General features: G+C 47.4%; 1 protein-coding gene and 1 long non-coding RNA gene across 2 annotated transcripts; both read left to right on the top strand.

Moving 5' to 3' along the window:
- The first annotated feature begins 535 nt into the window (after positions 1–535).
- On the top strand, positions 536–4,211 carry sumo1 (small ubiquitin like modifier 1). The gene is made up of 5 exons (XM_035392538.1): positions 536–694; positions 1,862–1,936; positions 2,409–2,486; positions 2,635–2,706; positions 2,882–4,211. The coding sequence occupies exons 1-5, from the start codon at positions 683–685 to the stop codon at positions 2,948–2,950; spliced, it is 306 nt and encodes a 101-aa protein (XP_035248429.1). The 5' UTR covers positions 536–682; the 3' UTR covers positions 2,951–4,211.
- A 2,980-nt stretch (positions 4,212–7,191) lies between these two features.
- On the top strand, positions 7,192–24,780 carry LOC118213574. Its single transcript, XR_004762451.1, has 3 exons — positions 7,192–7,404; positions 13,161–13,287; positions 24,709–24,780. It is a non-coding gene; the product is annotated as an uncharacterized LOC118213574 (long non-coding RNA).
- Positions 24,781–25,918: the final 1,138 nt, after the last annotated feature.

The following is a 25,918-nucleotide window of genomic DNA, read 5'->3' as shown; positions in this document are numbered from 1 at the left end:
ATTTGGTCTCTTCTCCCATCTTCTACTAACTTCTCCATTGTTGTAGGAAAGACACTGCTTTCCTTTTTTCTGTCTGAGATAATGAAATGCACATGATGGTAAAACTTTGTCTCACATTTGTCGACACTCCAATAGTAAAATGCAGCGTGAAGCTAGCTTGCAGATAGCAGAATCCTGAGAAGGCAAGTACCGCATTTTGACTGGACCCCTCGCTGTGACTTAAATTGTATGTGCGTAATCCACCCCCAACATACACACCATTTGTATATGTGACATGAACTTTGAAACATGTTTGATTCCCACTACTCTGAGTGAAGTATGTTTTAAAAAAATATTATCATATATTTTGCTTTGTTCTTCGGGGATTTTAGGACTGTACAATAGCACATTCTTCCTGACAGAGTAACATAATTGATAGAATTTTATATTTCTTGGTGATTGTTCTATGATTCATACTCCACCACAGTAGATGGCGGTATGCAACTGTAAAGCGACCGATGAGGAAGGGGAGGAACTTTCCTACGGATTGACGCGGTTTCCTGTGGAAGTCCCACCTCAAACCCAATGAGGTCAGTGTCTCTGTTTTTGTGGGGGCTGTCGACAAGAGTGGACCCTAAAGCATAAGCTAAACTTAAATAATAAAAAATACGGCTGTGATCAGGTTACACAGAAAACATACATCATGTCAGATACGGTAAGTTTGCGTTTGCTGCGTGCGAACTGACGAAGCGGGGCTAACGGGCTTCGGTTGCTAGTCAGGCCGAGTAGAATTCACAACGAGCTAGCTGGCTAGCTTTCGCTTATGTATGTCTAGTTAGCCAGCTAGCTAACGTTATCCCTTTTTTAGGTGATTAACGACGTTTAACTAGCAACCGTCAGATTGCTAGTCAGGTTTTGAACTGTATATAATAGTCTTGCTACTAGCTAGATTCGCTTTCCAAATGAAATGTCTGTAGAGACGCTGTTTGGTCCGAGATCTTTATAGCTGAGCCAGCTAGCTTGCTGCTTCCAATCTGTACGCAACGAAACGTTACTGAATTTATTGCGTAAACTCGCTGTAACGATTTAGCTTGTTTGTTTGGTAATCGGTCAGACGTTTTTGTCTTATGTGGTGGCATCCTATGACGCCAGCAATGTTACCCCTTTCTGTTTATTTGGTGTTGTTGTGTTGCGAGCCTGCTAGCTAATTACATTTAAGAGGGCAATACACAACGGGCTAACAAGCTAAGATGTATGATAATTCAGGGTACTTGATGAGAATTGGTAGCTACTACTACTACTCTTTGGCTGTCAATGAGATCATTTTGTTAAGAAGACCTCATATCCAATGCTAGTGTCACTGGCTGGATAGCTGAGTTCGTCTGTAATGATTACCATAGACCGCTGTGTTCAGGCTGTAGCGATGTTTCAGTCTCGTTCATCTTTGGGTCTTGCTTTTATACAGTGGCGCTAACAAATGTATATTTGTATGTGCAAGCTGTCTAGGTAATCGGGATTTTACCTAAGTGATAATACTAATGTACTCTACGCTTTGTAACCGCATTTGCTCTAGATCAGGAGTGTCCAATCTTATCCAAGAAGGGCCAGTGTGGGTGCAGGTTTTTGTTTTAGGCCAGCAGTACGACACCTGATACTGCTTATTAAGGAATGAGGACTGTGATTAAATAGTTAAAGTAGGTGTTGTAGTGCTGGGCTAAAACAAAAACCTGCACCCACACCAGCCCTTCTCGAAAAAGATTGGACACCCTACACTAGACAAAATGTACCATGTTGGTTTGTCACATTGGGTGGGCAAAAGTATCACACAAAATGCAGTACGTTTTTCAGTGACATTTAAATCAGTTATGCCCGACTGTTGCAGGAGACAAAACCCTCAAGTCAGGATGCAGGAGACAAGAAGGACGGGGAGTACATCAAGCTGAAGGTGATTGGTCAGGTAAGAGGAAGTGGGCGGGTGCTGACAGATGTTTGTTTGTTAGGTTCCAAGGGTTGAGTGATTACAGAGTTTGGCAATGTGTAGCTTACTCTTCATGGCAGAGTATTGCTAGAGGAATTTGTTGGTGAATGAGTAGCCTAAACAGGCTGAATGGCTGGTTCTTGTGCTCTGTTGTTCCTTAGATCAGATTAATAGGAATCCCAGTGGTATGGGGTTTAAAAAAAAAAAAAGATGTATTTATTTTTGCTTTATTCAGACAGTGGGAGGGTATCAGATAGAGAAGGGGTGGGGTAACTGCTCAGAATGTGCTGGGGTGGGGATCGAACCCCAGCTTGTGCAGGGTAAACTCGTGCGGCTGGAGAATCCCCTGCCCCAGAGAGCGTACCACGCTCCTCTCGCTGCAGAGGGACGTTTGCCGAACTGAGTTTTCCACGCGGTACTTATCGGTCGCCCTGTTTCTGGTCTTTCCCAGGACAACAGCGAAATTCACTTCAAAGTGAAGATGACAACGCACCTAAAGAAGCTGAAGGAGTCCTATAGCCAGAGACAGGTGAGCCAGCCAGGCGACTGCAGGCCTGGATGCTGCTGCTCAGCGTGTCCTCTGCGAATGCCATTATGTCAGGAAGGTGCGCTGATGAACTTCTCTGCTGTAGCCGTGTTTTGAGCCGTTTTTTTGTGTGTGCTTTCGTTCTCCTCAGGGTGTCCCGATGAATTCTCTACGGTTTCTTTTTGAAGGACAGAGAATCGCAGACAACCAAACCCCGAAAGAGGTCTGTGGTCTTTCACTGGTCTCCTCGTTTCCGGCTGCCGGGGCGTGTCTTTGGGAAACTATGAGTCACGTCTGCAGCCGTGCTCTGCTAACTGTGTGTGTGTGTGTGTGTGTGTGTGTGTGTGTGTGTGTGAACCACACTAATCCCTTGTCCTCTTCCCCCCCCCCCCCCGCAGCTTGGAATGGAAGACGAGGACGTCATCGAAGTGTATCAGGAACAGACTGGAGGACATTGGAACAAATAGGCTTTCTGTAAAAAAAATTTTCCTTCAGTTTTTTTTAATTTTATTTTTTTAACGTATGTTTTTTCTTTAATTTTCTTTTTTTTTTTGCTTTTGTTATATGACTTCCTCTTCGTAAGATGAGGCTGAAACTCTCAGAGTCAAACTGCTGTTCCTCCAGGGTGCACGTGAGGCAGGGTGCGGTGAGCCGGGGGCACCAGCCCTCCCCGCTCAGGGGGCTCCACAGCGCCCTCCTAACACTCACTCTTTTCACACCAGGTTTCCTCTGCTCTGGGGATTTGTAGCGATTGGTCTGAATGCTTCCTTCATTATGAGTCACGCTGGTGTGGTTAGACATTTGAAACCGTGCTGGCTTTACAATTTGGCAAAACAATCTTGGAAATTCTGTGTGTGTGTGTAAACCCATCTTAGAGGCTGAAAAGATCTCAGAATCTGGCGACTAAAATGACAAGGTTGGCGAAGCCTGACGGAGTGGAGGTGTGGAAGGAAGCAGGTGCAGGCCAAGCCCCTCCCACCAATCAGAAGGCAGTATTGTGCAAAAGGAAATGAGAGATTATCTTGCTGCAGGGGAATCCCATTTACAGTAATACGTGACATTCTGCTTCAGATCTCAGTGTATTTATCAGGTTTTGTGTCCTGTCTGTGATGCAGCGTTAAAGGTTGCGGTGATGGAATGTGAGCACCTCCCCCTCCCCCCCCCCACTCCCCCGAAGAGCGCCGCGCAGCACACGCCTCCTCCGTTCCGAAAAACGACTCATTGCACAAGCGTAAGCCCCTCTGTGGCCGCGTGCGTCTGCGTGCAGGCTGAGCCCAGGCTGAAGCAGTTCAGCTGCAGCGCTTGCAGGCGTCCAATAGCGTTTCAGCGCCGGTGGTGATCTTGTGAGGAAAACACCTGTCACCTGTCACCTGTCACACAGTTTTTTTTTTTTTGCACGCCTGCTGTTTAGAAACCGTGCGACGGGTTCCAGAAGCACCGCTTGGCAGTCGGTGGCGTGTCAGATACTTTGTCCCGCGTTTGGAAGTGTAAGATTTGTATAAGACCTCGCCGGACAGGCGTTGGGTGAGAGGTGGCTCGGGGATCACAGTGGCGGTGTTACTGCTGTTCAGCGGCAGCGTGAGTGCAGGAGGGGGACCTGTTTGTCCGGTCGCCATGCCGTCTCGGCTGATTGGCTCTCTATAAATAGCTGTTCTTTCCCCCCGCGCCCTGACGTCCTGCTGCTGAGGCAATCGGGGGAAAAGGAAAGGAAAGAAAAAAAAAAAAAAACAGTTGAGGAATGTTCACTTTCACCTCAGGTGTTCTCTGGGTAATGTAGTGCCCTTCCACATTCCATCCTGGTTCCTGATTCCTGATTGGATGGTTGAACCCAAACGCGTTTGGGGTGGGCGTGGTCCTTTTCGGCCTTTTGGCGTGGTGACTTGCTCACCCGCACCAAAAAAAAAAAGAAGAAAAACTTGTGTCCATAATATTCCAAAATGGCTCTTCCTGCCTGTGCCGTTCACATTTTCCTGTAGTTGGGAGCTGTTGCCAGAACGTTGTTCAGAAACCGTGAGGATCTTCAGCCTCTGGTGTAACTGGTGTATTGTTAAAAGTGCAGCACGTCTCAGAGAAGTCCATGCGTAAATCTTAGTCCACCTGTATATTTTGTAAACATTTTTTTTTTGAGTTCCTGTGTAGATTAGGCCGTGTTTTATTTATACTGGCCCCGCTACCCCCAAGCTATAGCTCAAAAAATTCACAAAATCAAGTACAATTTTTTGTGTGGTATATTAACGCTCCTGTTGTATAGCTACGCACTTGCCTCTGTGCTGACGACGCAGAGGCTTTGCCCCGTCTTTCTCCTCCCTCTGTCCTTTACGGAAGCAAAATGAAAGTCTGGCAAGAAGTTGAAGGGCCCTGTTTGACTCAGTATTGTGCAGATGAGCTGATTTCCATGTCATCTGGATCACTCGGTTTGTTCTCTGAGCAGATTAAATCTTGTGATCCACTTACTATAATGATCTGTGCAGATGATTATTATTCACATCACAGTAATAAATGAATAAAAGCTAGTCCCGTCTTTCTGGGCTAAACTGTGGAAGCCCTTTGATGTCTCACTGTGTTGCCGTGGAGATGACGGAACACTGTGATGGTGTCATCGTACCTGACTTCTCTTTCTGTGGAGGAAAGGTTGCTCTGAGTGGTTTGAAGCTGTAAGAGTTTTTTTTTTTTGTTTTGTTTTTTCCCCCTCGTTTTTTAAATAAAATGTGTTACAAAAGAAAAAAAAAATCTCTTTGCGTTTTCGTGATATTGCAATTCTGTTCGGCTGTGCCCTCCTCCAAAGCTTTGGTATTAGTTTTCATACGTTATGTTCAAACAGTGCAGCGCATGTTTACAAAGACGACTCGTGTTGAGCGCCCTCTAGTGGCTGCAGGAGTGAAAAGTCTGCCGATGAGGTGCCTGGTCTGGCACAAGTTGAAGGGTACACGTGCAACAGATCACAGGTTCACAGATGCACAGCTGTTTATAAGCATGAACAAGACAGACGAGTAAATGCATACATTGGGATCTTATCCAAAACGGTTGATGTGGGCGCAGAATTGTATTTTAGCCCAGCTCTACAACATGTGATTTAACTATTTAACTAAACACAGTCTTCAGCCAAGACCTTGATAAACAGAATCAGGTGGTGTAGTGCTGGGCTGAAAGGAAAACCTGCACCCGCACCCCTGTCCTTTTCGAATAAGATTGGACCCCCCCTCGCTCTCGACAGTTTGTGCCCCAAAACATTAGGGAAGGGGGGTGAGGGAGGGTCTGAACACACGCACCCAAACGGCAAACGAATGTACCAGAACCTCAGCGCTGTTCCGCTGGACCTTTCCTGGGATTTATTTTCTCTGGGGTGGTTCTTTTTTTTTATGTAAAGAAATTTGAGGATGTGGATTTAAGGGAATCTTTTTTTCTTCCTGTGTGTCTCTTGGCTGATCTACCTCAAGCTGAGCCCCCCCCTAACCCCCAAACCTCACCCCCAACCCCCCCATGTTGGATCGTGTCCTACATCAACTTCCTGAGACCGGCGGCTTGCTCATCCTCGTCGTCCTCCTCTTCCTCGTCCTGCTCTGCTCACGTCTGCGCCTCCCCGTGGCCGTGTGCTTGAGCTGACCCCCCCCCCCCCCCCCCTCGCCTGTCAGAAGGAAAGAAACAAAAGAGAAGAAAAAAGGGGGGGGGGGATCGTTTGGAATTTGGTGTAGGGCCGGCACTTTAGAGGGGAAACATGAGAGGGAGACGAGAAGCAGAGAGAGAGAGCGAGGGGGGGGGGGGTGGTAGTGGTGGTGGGGGGAGGGGTGGATTTTGGGATAAAGCCCCAGACGGGGAAAGTGATGTGCAATCAATCATAGCAGGGGAGCCTTGGCTTGCTTCCCACGTGAGCGGAGATGGAGCGGGGGGGGGGGGGCGGGGGGGTCTGAAACGGGACCCCAGATCAAAGCCAGCGGTGGGGTAACGCGCCCCAGACGGGAGGGAAAAGGGAAGGGGGGGGGAGGAATCCGTCCGGTAACGAGGCAGGATGTTAATTAGCCCCAAAACTGTCTGTGGAGCGGTTCTGACCCGGACTGTGACTGCTGACCCGGGACCCCGCCCCGGACCTCCTGCCCCAGCCCTGGACCTCCTGCTCCAGCCTTGTAACCCGAGCCACGGGAGGAGGAGAGGGGGAGGAGAGGAGAGAGAGAAAGAGGGAGGTGGGGGGGAGAGAAGGATGACTGAGCAGACGGGGGGGGGGGGGGTTGGAGCACCTGGAATATCACACCCTGCGTTCAGTACCGCAGTGCGAAGCACAAAGCGGACGTTCTTCAGAACTCTAATTCAGCCACAGATCTGCTGTTTCTCTTTATATAAATACTGCTGTGTTGCCAGGGGAGTCATATTCTTCCATAATTGCTTCTTCACAAGGGCTTTTTTTGACATTCAGTTTTTATTTAAATAGTTTTTTTTTTTTTCCGTTTTTTTTTGCAACACATGAAATACATTTGCAGATCGTTCATTGTGCCAAAAATACAGTTTATAGGGTGATCCGTTTATTTTTGGGGGTGTCTGTTATTTATGGTTTCCAAGGCCCGTTTTTTTACTTTTTAAAGTTAGTTTTTATTTTGTTTTTAATCCCTTGTGGAGGCGCCTGGGGGTGCAGGTTTTTTTGTTTTTGTTTTAGCCCAGCACTGCGCCACCTGATTCGGCTAATTAACTAATCATGGTCTTCAATCAGGACCTCGCTAAGTGGAATCAGGTGTGTTCGTGCTGGGCTAAGTCACAAGCCTGCTCCCACACCGGCCCTTACAGCACTGGCCCCACACAGCTCTGCCTCGGGACCAGGCTGAAGGCCCTGTCTCCTCGCCCCGCACCCTGGAGAGCGTGGGCGTCTGAGTTTCACAGCCTGCAGGGAGGGACTGGAGCACATGGCCCAGGTGCTGCAGTTACCTGTGTGCAGGTGAGTGTGAAAGCGACGATGCTCCTTCTCTCCGGATCTCTTTCACACGGGAGACGCTGGCAGAGGACTAGGGTTCACTTTCACAGAAGCTCAGGATGAATCAGTCAGGCTGCAGCTCAGAGGCTCCTCTCTTCTGCCCCCTTGTGGCTACAATGAGTAACATCGCCATTAGCGGCTGATAATACAGGGGTCAATGGCAGTCCTATCAAAACCACTGTGCAATGTTCCTACAAAAATGTACTAATGAGGTGAAGCACAAAATGGCTGCCAACAGATGTGATTGGTCTCAGCTGTTATATATATGTAATGATTTTAATTAATATAGTTATACATTTTGTGATGACGTGGGACAGACATTTAAAGATGGCTGCCTGATCATGTGACCCATGCAATTTATTCCAATCTTCTCAAAATGGCAGAAAATGCAGTATGACTGACCAGGTTAAAATAAATGGAAAAAATGTACGGCAAAAGTAATATGTGTGTGTGAAGTTTCGGATCATTAAACTAACTGATGGTTAATTAAATAAGTACAATGAACTGCATAATTAAATAAGTTTTTTTGTTTAGTTTTGACCACATAGAGGTGTCCTCCTGGGTTCTGTGGCTGCACCATGTGATTTTTGGGAATTGCGATTTATTTTCCCTGATGTGTCTGATTGTCTTCTGTGATCATGCTGAATGCCATGTGCCTCAGTGTTTATTACAGCCATTCTCATAGTAATCAGACAGCTTCCAGTCCGGTGAAACTGCCATGCTGCAGCCTACTCTGCCCCCCCCCCCCCTTTTTTCATGACACTTGTTACATGTTGCCCCATCCCAGCACTTTTTGGTAATTTGTATTTGTCCTAATACTGTAGCTTATTCTTCTGCCTAGTTGGCTTTGCAGAGGTTAGATCTGAATAGTGCTCACTGTGTGAACTAAACTGTGTTCTTGGCTAGAAACAGCTGTACAAAATAAGTATTGTATCTTACTGAACCTGTGTTTAGTAGTTGTCTATGACCATGAAATGCACTTTTTGTACGTCGCTTTGGATAAAAGCGTCTGCCAAATAAATGTAATTAATTAATTAACTATGCCAGTGCATTGCAGTTCTGCTCTAACTCCACTAGAGGGCAGTCGAAGCACACTTGACTTCCTCGCCAAGCACAATGTGGCCCAGTGCCACTGTGCACACTTAGACCTGCTGGACCTGCATGCCAGCACAGTAAATCAGATTGAGCTGCGAGATCGAGCTATCAGCAAGACTGTAAACAGAGAAAACTGTATACCCATGCAATCTTTCTCCTCTTTCTGTCTCCCCTTACATCGCGATATCTGCTGTCCTATACGGAAATCAGACGGTCTTTCAAAAGAGAAGAAACGCAAAGGAATTTAATTTCAGTTTCAATGTCCCGCACTGTGATGGACCGAGGTAGCAAAGTATTACGCACAGCAAAATGTTCAGGGTTAATTCAGCTCTACCAGAGTACATATGAGTCCAACAGGGAGCGTGTGTACTCCGTAAGAGCTGATTTAACTCTGAACGTCTTATTGTGTAGCTGCTACTTTATATAGCTGAACACTGACACGCATACACATATATATACTCTCTCTCGTTCTCTCTCTCTATCTTTCCCCTTCTCCCTCTTACGCTCTGTTTCTCTCTCTCACTCCCCCCCCCTCCCCCCCTCTCTCTCTCATTCCCCTTGACTGTCCTACTGGGGCTCTCTGCCTCTCTCTGTCTCTCTCTCTCTCTCTCTCTCCCTCTCTCTCTCCCTGTTGTGCTCTCTCTTTTTTTTCTTTCCCTCTTCCTCTCTCTCATAATGAATAAATACTCTGAGAGTCACTGCCAGGTGTCAGGTGACACTGAGCACGTTCCGGTCCTACCTGTAAGGTATTTTTTTTTTGGGGGAGGGGAGGGGGGGGGTTGCACAGGGTTCCCTGTTTTCGTCCTGCGCCCTGCGGAATTCTGCCCGGGTGCACAGGCCTGGCCCAATTCGGGGAGGGAGGGGCCAGATTCCTCTGGATCTTCTCCAGGCGAGAGGGGTGGGGGGCGGGGGGGGGGGAACAGTTTATTTTCGGGCGCGTCTGTCTGTTTTTTAATAGTTTCCAGGACCCCTTTGAAGTGCGGAGGAATGAGCGAGGGAGTGAGGTAAAGGGAGAGGGAGGGAGAGAGAGAGAGGGGGGAGGGAGAGGGTGGGAGAGAGAGAGAGAGAGGGAGAGGGTAGGAGAGAAAGAGGGAAAGAGAGAGAGGGAGAGGGTGGGAGAGAAAGAGGGAGAGGGAGAGAGAGGGAGAGGGTGGGAGAGAAAGAGGAAAAGAGAGGGAGAGGGAGAGAGAGGGAGAGGGTGGCAGAGAAAGAGGGAGAGAGAGAGAGGGGGAGAGTGCGTGGGGGAGAGGGAGAGAGAGAAAGAGAGAGAGGGAGGCCCTCTCTGGGCTTTCGGGCTCTGGTTACGCGGTGGTGGCGGGTCCGGTCCCACGAGGGCTGAGCTGCACTTTGTTCCACATTCTCCCCCCCCTCCCCCACACCATCCGCGTCTGCCCCCCCCCCCCCACGCCGTCCGCGTCCCCCCCCCCCCCCCACACCGTCCGCGTCGCCCGTGTGATCCCGTCAGCCCTCAGCCCCGCAGTCTGAGCCGTGACACCGGGCTGGTCTGGGAGACGCCCCCCCCCCCCCCTCACAAAAAACAAAAACACTGACAGGGAGGTCCCAGCGTAGATCTTCTGTTTGTCTTTGGATGCAAAGAGCACAACATAACTTAACCTGAGAACGAGAACACACACACAGATATGCGCACACACAAACACACACACACATACACACACACATATGCACAGACACACACACACACAGGCACACACACACAAACACACACACATGCAAGCACACACACATGCATATATATGCACACACACACACACACACACACACATATGCACAGACACACAGGCACACACACACACAAACACACACACATGCAAGCACACACACACACGCATATATATGCACACACACACACATGCATATATATGCATGCACACACACACACACGCATATATATGCACAGGCACACAGGCACACACACACACACATGCTCACCTGCCACTTCCCTACCCCCAGTTCTCAGAGCTCAGTGTAAAAAGCGGTAATTCGTCATGTTGTAATGCTCTGAGATTAAGTGGAATAGAATGTCATTTTTCCTCTTTTTTTCATTCTGTTTTTTCGGTTCTGTAAATTAACAATTGGATCCAGATGCAGTGAGGTGGGGGTTGGGGTGGGGGGGGGGACCCAGCAACTTCCTTTTTCTGTGTATCATATTCTCTTCCCCTCTGCCCTGTACGTATGTTCAGCTCATACGCTATTCCGGGCCTGTAGAAGGCATCGTGAAGTTTATGGACGGCCATCCATGTTGTGCTAAATGTGTCCACTAGAGGGCGCCAGAGAAAAGAATGGATAGTGGAAACTGACCCTCTTCTTCTGTGGAGGCCCTGAAAGTGACATAGAAGACACGTGTGAATATATGGGAAGACACATGATGCCTGTGACCTAGAAAGAATGTCCACATAAGAGACACATGCCAGAAGCATGTTCTGCATGGAGAACGTATGGAGACTTTGGTCCTGGAATTTTATTTTTATTTTTTATTTTTTGAGGATTCATATTTTCCCCTCCAGTACATCACACAATTCGAACTATTTCTCATGGTGAACACAAAACTGATGACTGATAATGGCTCACTTCATCTACGAAGGAAAGTCTTTGTAGTTAGAGGGCCACATAAACCCATCAGTTCCTCACTGTTTGTCCTAATGAATTACCTTTATTAATACCTGCAGCAAAAAGTACAAATATTTGCATTGTTAAATTGAAAAAGCATTGAAATATTGTCATGCACAAACTCTGATCGCACAGATGCCTTGGAGAGGGGCCTGCAGATGCTTTGTAGGTCTGTGTCAAAGGTCAACGGTGTCATGTGACACCTCATGACAGTCAGCTAACAAGACATTCTATACCATAGACTTCTCAGCATTAATAATTCTATACCATAGACTTCTCAGCATTAATAACGCATCATACTGAACTCCTGATCCCAGAAGGTTTGCAATACTTTTGTTGTCCAATGTCTGATGATCATAATCTCCTTCACGCAGCTGTTCTGTGTCAAACATACACTCGTAAAATGTGGTGTCGAGGCCCCAGAACACAGCCAAACATTTTTTAAAAGTAAACCTCGGTGTTGGGGGTTCAGACACTCAAAGCACGAGGAGGCATGAATCTCTGGGTCAGGAGCTGCAACAGGAGGGAAACTGCAGGAGGGAGGAGGCAAAGGCCCGTAAATTTAACTCTCTGTCCCTCTCTGTGCCTCTCTGTCCCTCTCTGTCCCTCTCTGTCGCTCTCTGTCCCTCTCTGTCGCTCTCTGTCGCTCTCTGTCCCTCTCTGTGCCTCTCTGTCGCTCTCTGCTCCTCTCTGTCCCTCTCTGTCCCTCTCTGTCCCTCTCTGTGTCTCTCTGTGCCGCTCTGTCCCTCTCTGTCCCTCTCTGTGCCTCTCTGTGCCTCTCTGTCCCTCTCTGTCGCTCTCTGTCGCTCTCTGTCTCTCTCTGTCACTCTCTGTCGCTCTCTGTCCCTCGCTGTCGCTCTCTGTCACTCTCTGTCACTCCCTGTCCCTCTCTGTCGCTCTCAATCACGAGCGGCTCTGCGAGAATTATGACTCGCGCGGCGCACGTCCGCCTCGAGATTCAGACGAAGCCGAGTTGATTGCTCGCGTCGTTCGGTGGATTTCATCAGCCGCGGTCGGTATCCGCGCGCGGAAACGCAGAGCTGACGGCGGCGCTCACGCTCTCCAGCTGCGAACCTCGCCGCTCGCGATCTGTCAGCGGCGGCTAAACTGATGTCAGTCGCCCGTGGCGCGGCGCACAATTAGAGACGTCTGGGTTTGAGAACGGGACCGGGCCACGTGAGTGTGTGGATTCCCCGAAGAGTACACACACACTGAGGTCTGGCAGCGAAAGCTGCTCCTTCACCCTGACCCTAAAATCCCACCATCGGCAGCGTCCTCGCCCTGATTAAAGTGTCTGTGAGCACGTGCTGTGTTTGTGACACGTTTGAGTCTCCAACCTGGAGTTGCAGTGTAATTTTAGCAATTAAAAAAAAAAAAAAAACATTTGTGATTTAAATCTAATCTAAGAAAAGTCAAAATGATTTCTGTTTTTTTTTTTTTACATGAGGGCAATCCCCTTACTAAAGCTGAGCTCAACGAGGACCAACACAGGATGTGCAGTATTTGAGCTTCTGCGAGCAAAGGAAGTTTAAAAAGTTCTTCTGATTTCCTGTGTTTCCTCAGGCACCATGTCAGAAAATAATCTGATAGGAATGACCTTTCGCCAAAAAACGTTAAATCTAAATAGTCCTCACACAGATGGGTTTCTCCTCAAGTACTGGGACCTTAGGTGGAAGAGGGTCTGGAATGTGTGTGAGTCTGGAAAAGCAGGGCTTCTTTAGACTCCGTGCGACAGCTTCAAATGGAGCAGCCCAAGGCTTTTTTCAGTCTAGTTTATAGAATTTACTTTTTTCATACTAAATTTGAGCTCAGATCTGAAATGTAACTATTAATGTTCGTGCGCATTAATGAATATTCGTACATCATGCACACGCATGTTTTTATCTATAAATCACTGATGACTGGAAATTTGTGCGTGTAGAAATGAGCTCAATTTCTCTACCCTGCGAAACTTTAGCAGTGAATGCTGACTTATTGCGTCTCCTTTTCCCACTCAGCTACTTCATGGCCAAGAGCTACAACTGAACATCACAAGCAAGCAAAGGAAAAGAAGCCTTACGTCTGCAATGCAGCTGACCAACCACTAGGGGCAGTGTGTGCGCATGGTCTTCACCCTGCTTGGAGGTAAGCATCTTTTCATGACTAGTTTTAATTATTTAATTCATTCATTCATTTATTTATTTTGACATCAAGTTCAACTCTTTAAAAATCGCACTGATGTGGTTTACATTGTACACACAATTTACGATCAAATATATGCGTATGAACGTTCATGGAGGAGGCCCAGGTCAAAATGATTTGAGCTTATGAGAATGTTCAAGTTTCATATGCATCACAGTAGTGTATCAGATTACCAGGAAACAATAAAAATATTGTTGATCATTTTCAATTCCTACCATTTTTTTTAAACGTATCCCACATGCAGTTATGGGATTCCCAGAATTGCCAGGAATGCCCTTTAACAAAATAATTGTCACTTAAAAGCAATGGAAATAAAAATAATTTCTCAGACGTCTCTTCCACAAGCAAATATGTGTCATTTTTGACGCCATGCATCCATCTAGACAAATTATGTTCAGATTAAATGTCACTTCATTTCGGTAAAATCGTGAAGCACGGTCACCGTTTAGAAGCTACGCACCTCAGACACACATTTCCTTTCTTGTGGTTGCGCCTTTTCAAAAAACAAAAAAAGACTTCACAAGGTGTGGACCACACTAAAGAAAACACTCTCAGAGTAAAACTTGTAAGTATTAATGTGCAGTGACAGGGAGCTGGATGATGCTGGATTTCCTGGGATGGCTGAGGGAACGGTTGGCAGATGTGATGCATTAGGCTCAGGGTGTCGTGCCAGCGCTCTGTGGGTGTGCGGCAAAGCTGGAGGCCGACGGCGTCCCGGTGTCCCGGGACGATGAAAAACGCGTTTGGGACGAGCCAAAATCGTCCCCCTGGCACGCCTCCGGGGCGGTTAAAACGGTTTCTCGGGACGGCGGTGTGAAAAAAAAGTTAGTCTGGAGCCCTGATACGGTGGTGTTCTGACTCCCCCCCCCCCCCCCCCCCAGCCTGGAATGGAGGGGATGATGATGATGATGATGATGAGGAAGAATGTGAGAACTCAGTGAGATGTCAGATCATATTGGCTTCCACTGGGTGGCGAGAACTGAGATGTAGTGCTTTCTCCCAAACTTGATTTTTATGAACTCCATCAATTATGCAATAAATGATGGGTTCCATTTCTGAGTCATAGTTGTCATATGTTGGTAGTCCAGCTCATATGAAGCGTAATTCTCTGCTGTCAGTGTGTGCGTGTGGCGTTTCAAAATAAGAGTCCTGAGGCCATGCCGAACAGGATGGAGCAGTTGTTCCTGCGTAGCGGGTCGCTCTGTGTTTGGGTGTAATACCTGCCTTCTCCTCTGGGAGTCTCGTCTGTGTGGCGCTCCATTGGGACTGATGAATGAGGGCTTTTCACCGGGGGGGTGGGGAGAGGCGGGGAGGGGGGGGGGGTGAGATTTCTGGGTTGATAAACTGGAAGACGCCGCAGCAGCTGGACTGTGTGCTGCTCCGCCTCAGGCCACGGGCATTATGAGCCCCTCCCCAGCCCTGTGTTTGGGGTAAAGGGGGGGGGGGGGCAGGGTTTGAGAGACAGGATGTACTGTGCGCTCACCCAGGTACAGTGTACAGGTGTGCGCTGACCTGAACCTGGCTGTCCCTCTCACTTATCCCCCCCCCCCCCCCAAAACCCACAACTCCATAACCCTGCCCCCAGGGGGAGAGAGGGGGTCACAGGAAAGGGTCACAGGACTACCCTGATCTCTGTGACCTCGTCGCCATGGCAACTCTCATGAAGAAACCAGAGCTGTTTACTTACCGATTACTTCACACACACACACCTGAACAGCCGACCCAAAAGGTACATCCAGGAAGACACCAGCTCAGCAAATACAAATGTCAGTCGGTTGTTTTGTGTCTTTTACTACTGGCATATATACAATAATAATAATAATAATAATAGATTACATTCATGTGGTGTCCTCAAAAATTATTTGCACGTTTTATGAAGATCAGCAAAGCTGTATAAAATAAAGTACAGATAATAAGCTATATTGTATTCTCAAAAAACTTGGTTCAAAAAAAGTTTTCCAAAAAAAAAGTGTTGCATTTATTCACACCCTGATAATTCTTTAAAGCATAAAATCCAGGCAGATCGTTTTGCAGCGATGTTTGGGCCTACAGTACCAGTCACAAATTCCAAATGGGTGTGAAAATTGGGTAGTAAAGTCAGTGAATGTAGAAACACAGCCTGTTACAGCTTTAATCCCCTTTAAAATGCCATTTTTCAGACGCGTTGTGTTCAGATTGAACTCATTCGAAGGTCGCTTTGGGTTTACTGTTCATCTTTCCTTTGTGATGTGGCTTGTTTGAAAACAATGACTCAGTCCATTGAGGTAACACTATACACTGCAGGGGGAGGGGTGCAGTTTAACCATATACTGTACTTTCACACTCTCTCGCACACGCAGACCACAACCTCACCGAGTGCGCACGCACACACACACACACACTCACATGCGCACACACACACACACACTCACACACACTCGCACACACACACTCCCACACACACACATGCGCACACACACACTCACACACACACACACACACACACACACTGTGTGGGTGAATCGGGACACAGCCTCTGTACCTCAGAAACGCTCTGATGCTCTCTCTCTGAATCGGGGGGGGGTTCTCTTAAAGAGTCTTTATTTAGAAAGTGTCAGTTACGGAGGAGGCCCCTCATTTTGGGGGAGGGGAAGGGATGAGGAGGAGGAGGAGGAGGAGGAGGAGGGGTCCGGTTTCTGGTTTCTGACGAATGACAGTGTAAAGGAAATGGGGCAGGGAGAGAGGTCAGGTTGAGAGAGCGCAGTTCCTGTCAGTCAGCAAACTCCAGGGCTGGGATTAGGGCCCAGCCCAGGGGAGGGGAAGGGGAGGGGGGGGGAGAGGACAGAGGAGGGGTGGAGGAGGGGTCCGGTTTCTCAGTTTGGGTCTGGGATACCTCACCACAGCAAAACACAACCAGCTGTGGAGCAGCCAGGACAGAGAGAGAGAGAGGGGGGAGGGGGAAGTATATCATGCGTGAGAGCACGTTAGTGTGTGCGTTTGTTTGTGTATGTGTCTAGGATACATGCCTGCATGCCACACACACATGTGCATACATACATACCTGTGTGCATTTTGAGCCCAGACGTGTGATGTCACACCGTAGTAATTGTGCGAGACTTAATTTTGATCCAGCTTTTTGTTCCATGTGCACACACATCTGAACTTTTAATACTACGCTGATGTACACGCTAACGTGGGACTACAATAAACACCAACAGCAACAAAAACAGCATTTCTGCCTTTATGCAATTAAGCTAATTGGTGACTAAAGGCCACCAGCGAGAGGACCGTGAGACTTCGAGGCTAACAGATCAGAAGGCTGTGTAGGGGGTGGAACGCCGTTAAAGGACTTGGATTTGTGCGTTTCATAAAAATAATTTTAATCGAGGAGCAATGGGGAGGAATTTTTAAAAAAACCGTTTGTGTATTTTAACTGTTTGTTTGTTCAGTTGGAATCCTCTCGGCGAAATTCAGAATAGCATGCGATTAAATAATAACGGCAGTAATGCAGCTGGAAATAAATTCTGTTTTGGAAAGCCAGAAGGGTGTGTGTGTGTGTGTGTGTGTCGCTGTGTGCATGCATGTGTGTGTGCATGTGCGTCTGTGTCTATATCTGTGGGTGTGTGCGTGTGTGTGTGTGCATGTGCGTCTGTATGTTTGTGTGCGTGTGCGCGTGTGTGCATGTGCGTGTGTAAGTATAAGTGTATAGTGAGTGTGTGTGTGTGCGTGCGCGTGTGTGTGTGTGTGTGTGTGTGAGTATAAGTGTATAGTGTGTGTGTGTGTGTGTGTCTGCATGCGTGTGTGTGTATTGGCGTGTGTGTGTGTGTCTGCATGCGTGTGTGTACATGTGTGTGTGTGTGTCTGCGGAGTGCTGGGTGAACACAGCCAGCCTCTCTGACGCAGTGAATAAGCGGCTCTTGGACATGCCGGTGTGAACCTGAGGAGAGGGGCAGTCTGGGATAGCTCCCAGATTCCTGATCTTGGAGGAAACGCTGTGCTGGACAGCACCAGAGGAGGTTCTGGGCGTTCTGATCTGCGTTCGGCCGGTAGAAGCCGGGGAAGGGACCTCACAGCCTTTTCGCTATTGTTTAGTTTTTGTTTTTTTTTGGTTTTTTTGGTGACTCATTCGAAAGGAAAAATGTTACGGCTTGTGCCAGACCTGATGTAGAGAGAGATTTGATTCCAGGCACAAGCACACCACCGACATTGTGTTTCTTCAGCGTTCGTTCGGAGCGGAATCAAACAGGGACACGTACGCCAGGAGAAAATGGCGTCTGTCGTAATCTCACGATCTCTTCCAAACCACAGGAACCTTTTCTCCGAGACCCGGTGCTGAAAACCCCTTTCGGCCGAGCGTTCCAACTGACATTACTCGCGCCCAGTATGCACACCAACGCTAAGCATGTCTTCACTTGAAAGCACAAAATTCCCAGGGAGCGAAAACGCTGGAATATAGACGTCTCGAGGGGTGGAAATCTAGTTTGAGAGACATTGTGACATAAACGGACCAGGTCAGGGGTGTCCTGTCTTATCCGAAAAGGGGCCGGTGTGGGTGCAGGTTTTCGTGTTAGCCCAACACTCAAGACATGTGATTCTACCTCTCAAGGTCTTGACTGGTGACCCGCAGTTAGTTAATCAGTTGGATCAGGTGTTGTAGTGCTGGTCTAAAGCAAGAACCCGCATCCACACCGACCCTTTTTTGGCTAATGTTGGACACCCGTTTGTAGCTGGGTTTTTACCCAAACGCCTAAACAGCTTTTCACCGACTTTTATCCAAAAAAAAAAAATGTTCAATGGGTTAACTCTCTTCCTTAAAATGTCACTGTTTTTAAAATTCACTTTCTAGTCTGGGTCAAAGTAAATGCTGGCACATCAGGACTGCGCTGGAGAGGTCCCGGGCAGAACTTCACAAGAGTAATGATCTTGGGAGTCTCTTGTCCTGGAAAATTCTTGCGTCCAATTATGGAGACAAACTGCTCCCTTTCATGAAGACCCTAAAAGAGCTAAATGGGTAAAGAGGAGGACTAGAGATAGAAAAGATGCAAATCTCACTCTCGAGACGAGAGGGATGGAGGACTTGTACTGGAGCCAGTCAGAGAAGTCGAGCAGAACAAAGATCGTAAGAGCACTTCACTTAAAGGCTGCAAGAAGACTGTCTACAACCTTCAAGAGGAAGTTGTAAGATTTTCCAAAGCCTGAATAAAAAGTGTTTCCTATAGTTTGAGAATGACAACTTTGCATTCAGGTGTGACGCATATGGAGGAGTTTTACCTTGGGCACGATATAGATCCTTTATGTGACGCTGTATGCTAGAGGCCCTGTTAGCATCTAAAGGTGCACACCTGAGTTACCTGTAGAGTCTCAAGGCAGACATCCCACTTCTCCTGGAAGTTCTGTGAGTCTTCTGCCTTGAAGCCGAGCCCTTGCAAGTCTGCAAATGGAATAAAACGAGCTCTCAAGGAGTAGTTTTATGTTTTTTCTGCCGGTTCTCTCTTACTAAGACACTCAGGTTTTGCAAGCCGGTCCCTGTCATCACTGATGTGCTCTGATGTCATCGTTACCCAGCACACCTTGCACGGCTCCCTAAATCCATCTGACCCCGTGGCATTGGCAGTGACACGCTGTGTTCCTGGGGTGTCCTAGGCCCACCCTGTTTTTGACTGGTGCACCCCACAAAACGGAGGTTAGGGCTCACATGATTCCTGACACCCAGCCCCTTACCCCTGGTCTGTGATGGCAGTCCCAACCCACCCCTCCCCTAAATTTCTCCAGTACACCAGACTTGTGGATGTCTAACTGAAGAAATTCAGATTGGGCACCTCCTTAAAATGGAAAAAACGCCACCAACATTAAAGGCGGATATTGTGCTGTGTTTAGTGGTTATGGGCCATGTATAACCAATGTGGCTTTGGTTATCCCCACAAAAGGCCACAGCCCCAACTCAGTCTGGTTGAAAGGCTGAATTTACCGGAAGTTTTTAATTGATTTTATTTCTTCTGACAACCGAGCTTCACGGAAAACGAGGATGACCGAAGATTGATCTCTTGAAGTCTTGATATGTTGACCCTCTTTGTCCGAACGGGAGCTAGCGAGTTGCTGAAGGTGTTTGTGTAAACGAAAGGGGTTCCTGATAAACAGAATGCCCTTTTGTTCAAAGGCCATTTTGGGGGTTGTTTACGTAAACAGTGCCATTCTTTAGGAGACTGCTCACCCGTGGGCAGCCGATGGCTTAGAGGTAGAGAGGTCGACTGGCAACCAAAAGGTTCTCATAACTGCTCCCCACATATACGCAGTATTATTTTTCATTGTAATTCCTGTACATTAGAGGTGGCTAGAGCTCTGCTGTTTGAATGGACAGTGCTGGACACAGTACCTGCTGGAAAAAAAGAGAAAGAAAGTATGCGAAAGAGAGAAAGAGAGGAAGAAACAAATCAAGGAAAGGCTTACCGTTCACCGTGTATTAAAAGGGCTCTTTCCGGCAGTAAAAACATATTCACTGCGTGCTTATGAGTTATGGAGGAAATGCTGATCTGTATCTTTTATGATGGTCAATGATCAAGTTAACAGAGAGCAGAGAGAACTAACCGAAACCAGATATGACGCAGACATGGTAAGCTTCAGTTTCAAAACAACATGATGGGCTCCAGCCCCCTTGCACAGAGACAGCTGGGCAGAAATGTCCTCATGTTAAACCATGCATTAAATAGAAAACATGTACAGTATATAATTATGTATCATATGATGCTCTGCTTTCATTGATGGATGAGGGTTTTCAGTTTTTACAGCATTTCACGATTTGAATTGTTTCCACAGTCACGTTAACCCTGTAAGGTGTGAGGTTGCAAATATGTTATTAGAATTTTCTTAACTGAACATTCTAATGCTGATGTAACAATCACTGCTGGCGACTGAAAGTTCTAGAACACTGACTTTGTTTAAAAATTCTTTATAAAAAACCAAAGTGTTATCAACAGGAACCTGAGGCCTGCATCATGTAGACAGCTACATAGAGGCGGAAAAAACATTTGTTTTTTTTTGTAAACTGTAAACAACAAAACTGAAACAAGAAGGCCATTCTGCACAGAGAACACGATGAATGACTGCTCTGTTTCACCACCTGCCTGACCTTCCTCGTGATTTCATCTGTTTATATAATTTAATTACATTTTTTTTTTTCTTATCGCCGTTGGTTTACTTTTTACTTTCATCATAGCGGTAATTTCCAGATCTTGTATACGTGAATACTTCCTTATCACACACGGTTTGCATTATTGTTGCATTTTGTGTTTATCGGCGATGAGCAACAGAAGGGTCACGATAAGGGTTGGCCCGTGAGTCGCTCGCTGGGTCTGACGATGCTGGGGGTCACAGGCTGGCGATAGGGGAGACAGGTGGTCCGGAGGGGGCGGTGGCTTTCCGTTCTTTGGTGTTGACATTCTGAAGCTGCAGGGACGTGACTTTAAGAACGGCTTTCACACAACCCCCCCTGTCCTCCCCCCCCCCCCCCCCCCCCCACATCCCACCCCCAATGCAGATGGGGCTGTTTACATCTAAAAGCCTATCTGTCACTGTCAGATTCACCTGACCTGGTGTTTTTATTGCGGGGAGGGGGAGGATTTGTTGGTGGGGCTGTCCATAATGGCCTGATTATTATTTCTTTTTTTTTAAAAAAATTTTGTAAACAGTTTACAAGTGAAGGATCTCTGACAGACAGAGCTCACCTGTCACGCGTTATTCTGTTCTTACCTTCTTCAAGTCATGTCAGCGGAGCGTTCATCGCGTCCTTCTGTCCCCCCCTCCCCTCCCCCCCCCCCCACCCCAGAAATCTATTCAGCCTCAGAAACCGTCTCCCTCCCGCAAAAAAACCAATTTCCCCAACGGCGTGTGATTGACAGGCGGCCCTGAGCAGCGCAAACGGAGAGAAGCGCGGACGCGATAACGCGGGAACAAAGAAAAGAGAGGAAGAGCGCGGAGAAGAGCGGAAAGGGGGGGGGGAGAAAGCGGTCTCGGCTGACGGACAATTCCCCCCACCCCCTTTTACTCAATTCTCTGATGCTTTTCATAAACGCACTCGGAGGACAAACGGGGGAAACGTGAAATAATCCGTCAGACCGTCTCGTAGGGAAATTTCTCGTTGCCTGAAAGATCAGCGGCTTGCACCCAGGGCCGGCCGGACTGCGTGTCGCGTTTTAATTGGCTGTTTTACCGACTGGAGAAGCATTACATTACATTACATTACAGGCAGACGCTCTTATCCAGAGCGACTTACACTGTATCCAGTTATAAAGCTGGATATATACTGGAGCAAAAGGTTAAGTACCTTTGTACCAAGGGTACAACAGCAGTGTCCTGTCGGGGAATCGAACCTGTGACCTTCAGGTTACGAGACCAGCTCCTTACCCGCTATACTGCGCTGCCGCTCCGGTAGAAGTGGTGAAGCAGGAGGCCGCTCGAGGCCTGCACTGCGGGTACGGCCTGAAGCCTCATCTCCACAGGCCCAAGAGCAGGGAGGAGCCTGTCTTTTCTCCGCAGCTGATTAAGCCATAATAAATAAACGCCCACCCCACTCCCCCTCCCCACACCAGCCCCCCCCCCCCCGAAGGCCAGGGTTAATGCCCCGGTCAGCCCAATTACAGTACAGTATCTGGACTGGGTAAAATAATACACTAATACAGCCATTTACCTTGACCTGAACTCTAGATAAATCTCTGGAGAGGCTGCAAGCGGGGGGGAAAAAAAAACAAAAAATAAGAGGGAAATTTATCTGGCCGTGTACCATTTACGTCCTGTTCCGTGTGTGTCTGGTTTACGTCCAAGCCTCCCCCACCGACCTCCAGTCCCCCCCCCCCCCCAGGTCTGGGGGTCTGGGAGTGCTCTGAGACTCAACCCTGGTGAATTCCGTGTGATGGTTCAGTTGGAGCAGATTTGGATCGGACTCACGTTCCTCATAGAAGAACCGGTGAGAAGAGAGACCTGCCCTTTAAGAGGAGAGACCTGCCCTTTAAGAAGAAAAACCTGCCCTTTAAGAAGAGAAACCTACCCTGTGAGAGAGTGAGTGAGCGAGCGAGCAAATGAATGAATATAGGATATTAGCCGGACGCTAGTTCCTCTTCATTTAAGCTGCAGTGGCAAACCTGCGATGGCCCTCCTCCCCGTCTGGCCAGCCCGTGAGCGCCTTTTTCTCCTTCCAAACAAAAGAAACAGAATAAAAAAGAGCGCGGACGCGACTGAGCGCGCTCAGACGAGCTTGGTAGCCGGGCCTTGCGTTTCCCGGTGAACGGGGGACTCCTCCCCATCACAGTCCACTTCCTGTCATTGTTCCTGGGTGGCATACCCCACACAGTTCCTCCCCGCTCCTCAGGATCTTCAGCTCTAATTGTTGCTTTTACTTCACTTTTATTTTCTCTTCCTTCCTCCTGTCCCCCCCCCTCCCTCACTCCCTCCTTCCCTCCCTCAGATTAAAGGTACACTTTACCCCCCTTACACACCAGGAGATCAGAGGAGGAAGTGAACAGTAGGAGCCAACTGTTAAAAGTTAAAGCTGTGTTCTGTGTCCTGATAAGTGGTGTCTTAATTTTTCTTTAAGCCAGAGGTAACCAACCCTGTTCCTGGAGATCTACCGTCCTGTAGGTTTTCACTCCAACCCTAACATAGAGCGCGATGGTATTCAAGGCTAGGCTTGACACGGTACTGGATATGCTGTAGTTTTATGTTCTTTTACTTGGCTATTTGTTTCTTTGATGTTTTATTAACTTTCCCTTATTATTTATCTTGTTTGTTTCATTGTTTTTAAAAAAAAAATTTTTAAGTCTGTTTATTTTGCTGCATTATTGCTTTTTATTGGGTTTTATTGTTTCTTTATTGATTGATCATTTTTATTGATTGTTTGATGCTTTATATTTATGGTTTATTTATTTTTATTGTTTGTCGATGCTATTTATATTGCCATTTATTTCAAATTTTAAAGAAAGAAAAGCAATGACGAGCCAAGTTGGGCCTGTTCTCGCCATCACTCTTTATTGTTCTTTCTAAAGCACCCCTCATTCAACAGCACGAGGTCTTTGTTGAGCCACTAATTAGTACAGTCAGGTGTGCCAAATTTTGGTTGAAATGAAACCCCACAGGATGGTAGATCTCCAGGAACAGGGTTGGTTACCACAGCTTTTAGCTAACACGTAGAACCCATGGTTTCAGTTCCTATTAAAGCATCTAATTACAACGCAGTGTGTCATTGGGGGAACTTCTTATACATCTTATACATAGCTGCAGTATTACTGACTCTGAAGTAATACTGCAGCTATCACAGAAAATAAATCTGTTGGTTTCACACTCCCAAGTAGTGGGGGGGGAGGGGCAGGCAACTATGGAGGAGAACCATTCTTTCAGCCAGGTACCCGTGGGAACGTGGGGGAACCCGGGGGAACCCAGGCTTGGTCCTGTGGAACCTCTGTGAGTGTGTGCTGGCCTTCACTCCTGTTCTCATTCAAACCCGCGTAATTGAAAACACGCATTCAACTGCCTCCTTCCATGAGATTGTTTTTAATGGACTCCTTTAACAGACTGAGAGCTTTGGCTCCTTGCCGTTGCGTTCACTTTCCACAGATAGGCGTTAACTTTTAAATTTCACAAGTAGCCTGCCTGCCCTTTCTGTGTGTGTGTGTGTGGAGGAGCTTCTGTTCCCTGTGACTCATCGTGTTAATAAATCACTAAATTAATCAATTCTTCAGACGAGCAAACATGGCTGTTTTGCAAAAGAAAATGGCTGAACTCCTCACATTAGTCTGATCACACTGAAATGTGAAAATTCCTCAAAAACAGGCCAAACGGAAGATACCAAATGACACAGAATGAGACCCCGGGGATCTCTGTAACCGGTTAATTACAAATTAATTGAGCTAAAGAACAATTTAACAGCACATTACACTCGAGGAACTGTCTTTTGGAGAGAAAAAAAAAAACACCAGGATACTATACTGTGTGACTCCCCTGTGTTAAGATTGCCCAGCTCTGCTCCAGAGCAAATTAAGATGAAGGAGAGCCCATTAATAAGGCTGCCACGGTAACCTGGAGACAGCGCAGTGAAGTCCACAGGGATTCTGGGTAATTGGACCTAATTGCACTTATTGTATGTATGCGGGCGGCAGTGTAGTATAGTGGGTAAGGAACTGATCTTGTAACCTAAAGGTCACAGGTTCGATTTCTGGGTTGGACACTGCCGTCGTACCCTTGTGCAAGGTACTTAACCTGCATTGCTCCAGTATATATCCAGCTGTATGAATGGAAGCAATGCTATGTAAAAAAGTTGTGCAAGTCCCCCTGGACAAGAGCGTCTGCTAAATGCCTGTAATGTAATGGTAATGTATGTTTCCAATTCTGTTCCAGCAGACTAGGAGATGGCAGCATCCACAGGTCCATCGCACCTAGAGGTCACGGGCCAAGTACCCCAACAAATGCCCCAAGCTGCCACCGCTGCCGCCGCCGCTGCCACCTCGCCGTCCTCCATTACTGCCCTCTCCATCTGCATATTCTGTCCTTCCTGTCCCCGCTACAAAAATGGATCGACTGGTCCTGTTGGGACTTGAGTGGCAGCTTCATAAGAACTGCAGGCAGAATGAACTCCTCTGGACCTCTCAAAAGGTGGGTTCTTCTCCCAGAGACACACGCGCACACACACACACACACACCAGACCAGGGTGGAAAGCGAAAGGAGACCGAACCAGGTGTTCCCTGAGAAGAGTAAATTTGGGACAGAAACGCTGATCGCCCTGCTTGGAAGGATGGGTGCGTGTTTGGGGACTGCGGGATTGCGTTTTTGTTTTCGCAGGTGGCTTCACGTTAGAACAAACGGGGGGAAACGATTAATGCCGTCTCTACCGACGCCGCAATCAAACGATGGGCCACATCTCCAGAAAAACCCCGCTCTGGAAACGGTTATTATTTAAAAAAAAAAAAAAAAAAAAAGACTGGCCAGATGGGCTTCGCTTTAAAAGAATGCACTAAGTAATGGAAAATTTGACCTGCTATTTTCTCTGCGCTCCCTGTTTATACGTGAAACCAAAACACTGAGATTCACGGAACTTCCAGCGCAAGGCGTTTTCTGGTCCGAGCCATTTGGCGTGAAGTCCACGTTACGCGCTTGCAACGCCCAGCAGGGCTCTTAGGAAACAAAATGCCGTTGGGTTGAGGGTACCGTGGCTCGCGCTAAAGAAAGCAGGCCTCAGAAAATGCCAGCTTTACGCCAGCCTGAATAAACGATCTGAAGTTCCAAATTAATTTCAGCACGAACGCGATTGCTCGCCAAAGTGTCACGGGCAGCAGAATCTCACTTCCTCCACAAGTCATGGAAAGAAACATTGTCATAAATGGACCACAATCTGATCGCAATGCTGAAAGTATGTTGGTAAGAGGTCAGCTTATTAAATATAATTTCCCACATGTCCCTATAGACATTCCCATAGAATATTGAAGCACGACGTTTGCTGTTCTAAAAACGAGGCATTGACGAATTCCGTCCATTCAGGCAAATTCAGATGGAAAGGCAAAATTTGGATGGCAGGTCTGAAACTGTTCCGAAGGACTAGACCAGTAGACCATA

This window comes from Anguilla anguilla, chromosome 15 (assembly GCF_013347855.1).
Source record: "Anguilla anguilla isolate fAngAng1 chromosome 15, fAngAng1.pri, whole genome shotgun sequence".
Classification (NCBI taxonomy): domain Eukaryota; kingdom Metazoa; phylum Chordata; class Actinopteri; order Anguilliformes; family Anguillidae; genus Anguilla; species Anguilla anguilla.
The sequence above is the reverse complement of the archived record's forward strand: the minus strand, read 5'-3'. Positions and strand labels throughout refer to the sequence as shown.

Excerpts from the sequence above, each read along its gene's own strand:
- sumo1 (XM_035392538.1), top strand. Across the intron at positions 1,937-2,408 it reads AGCTGAAGGTGATTGGTCAG|GACAACAGCGAAATTCACTT; the intron begins GTAAGAGGAAGT and ends GGTCTTTCCCAG. Across the intron at positions 2,707-2,881 it reads ACAACCAAACCCCGAAAGAG|CTTGGAATGGAAGACGAGGA; the intron begins GTCTGTGGTCTT and ends CCCCCCCCGCAG.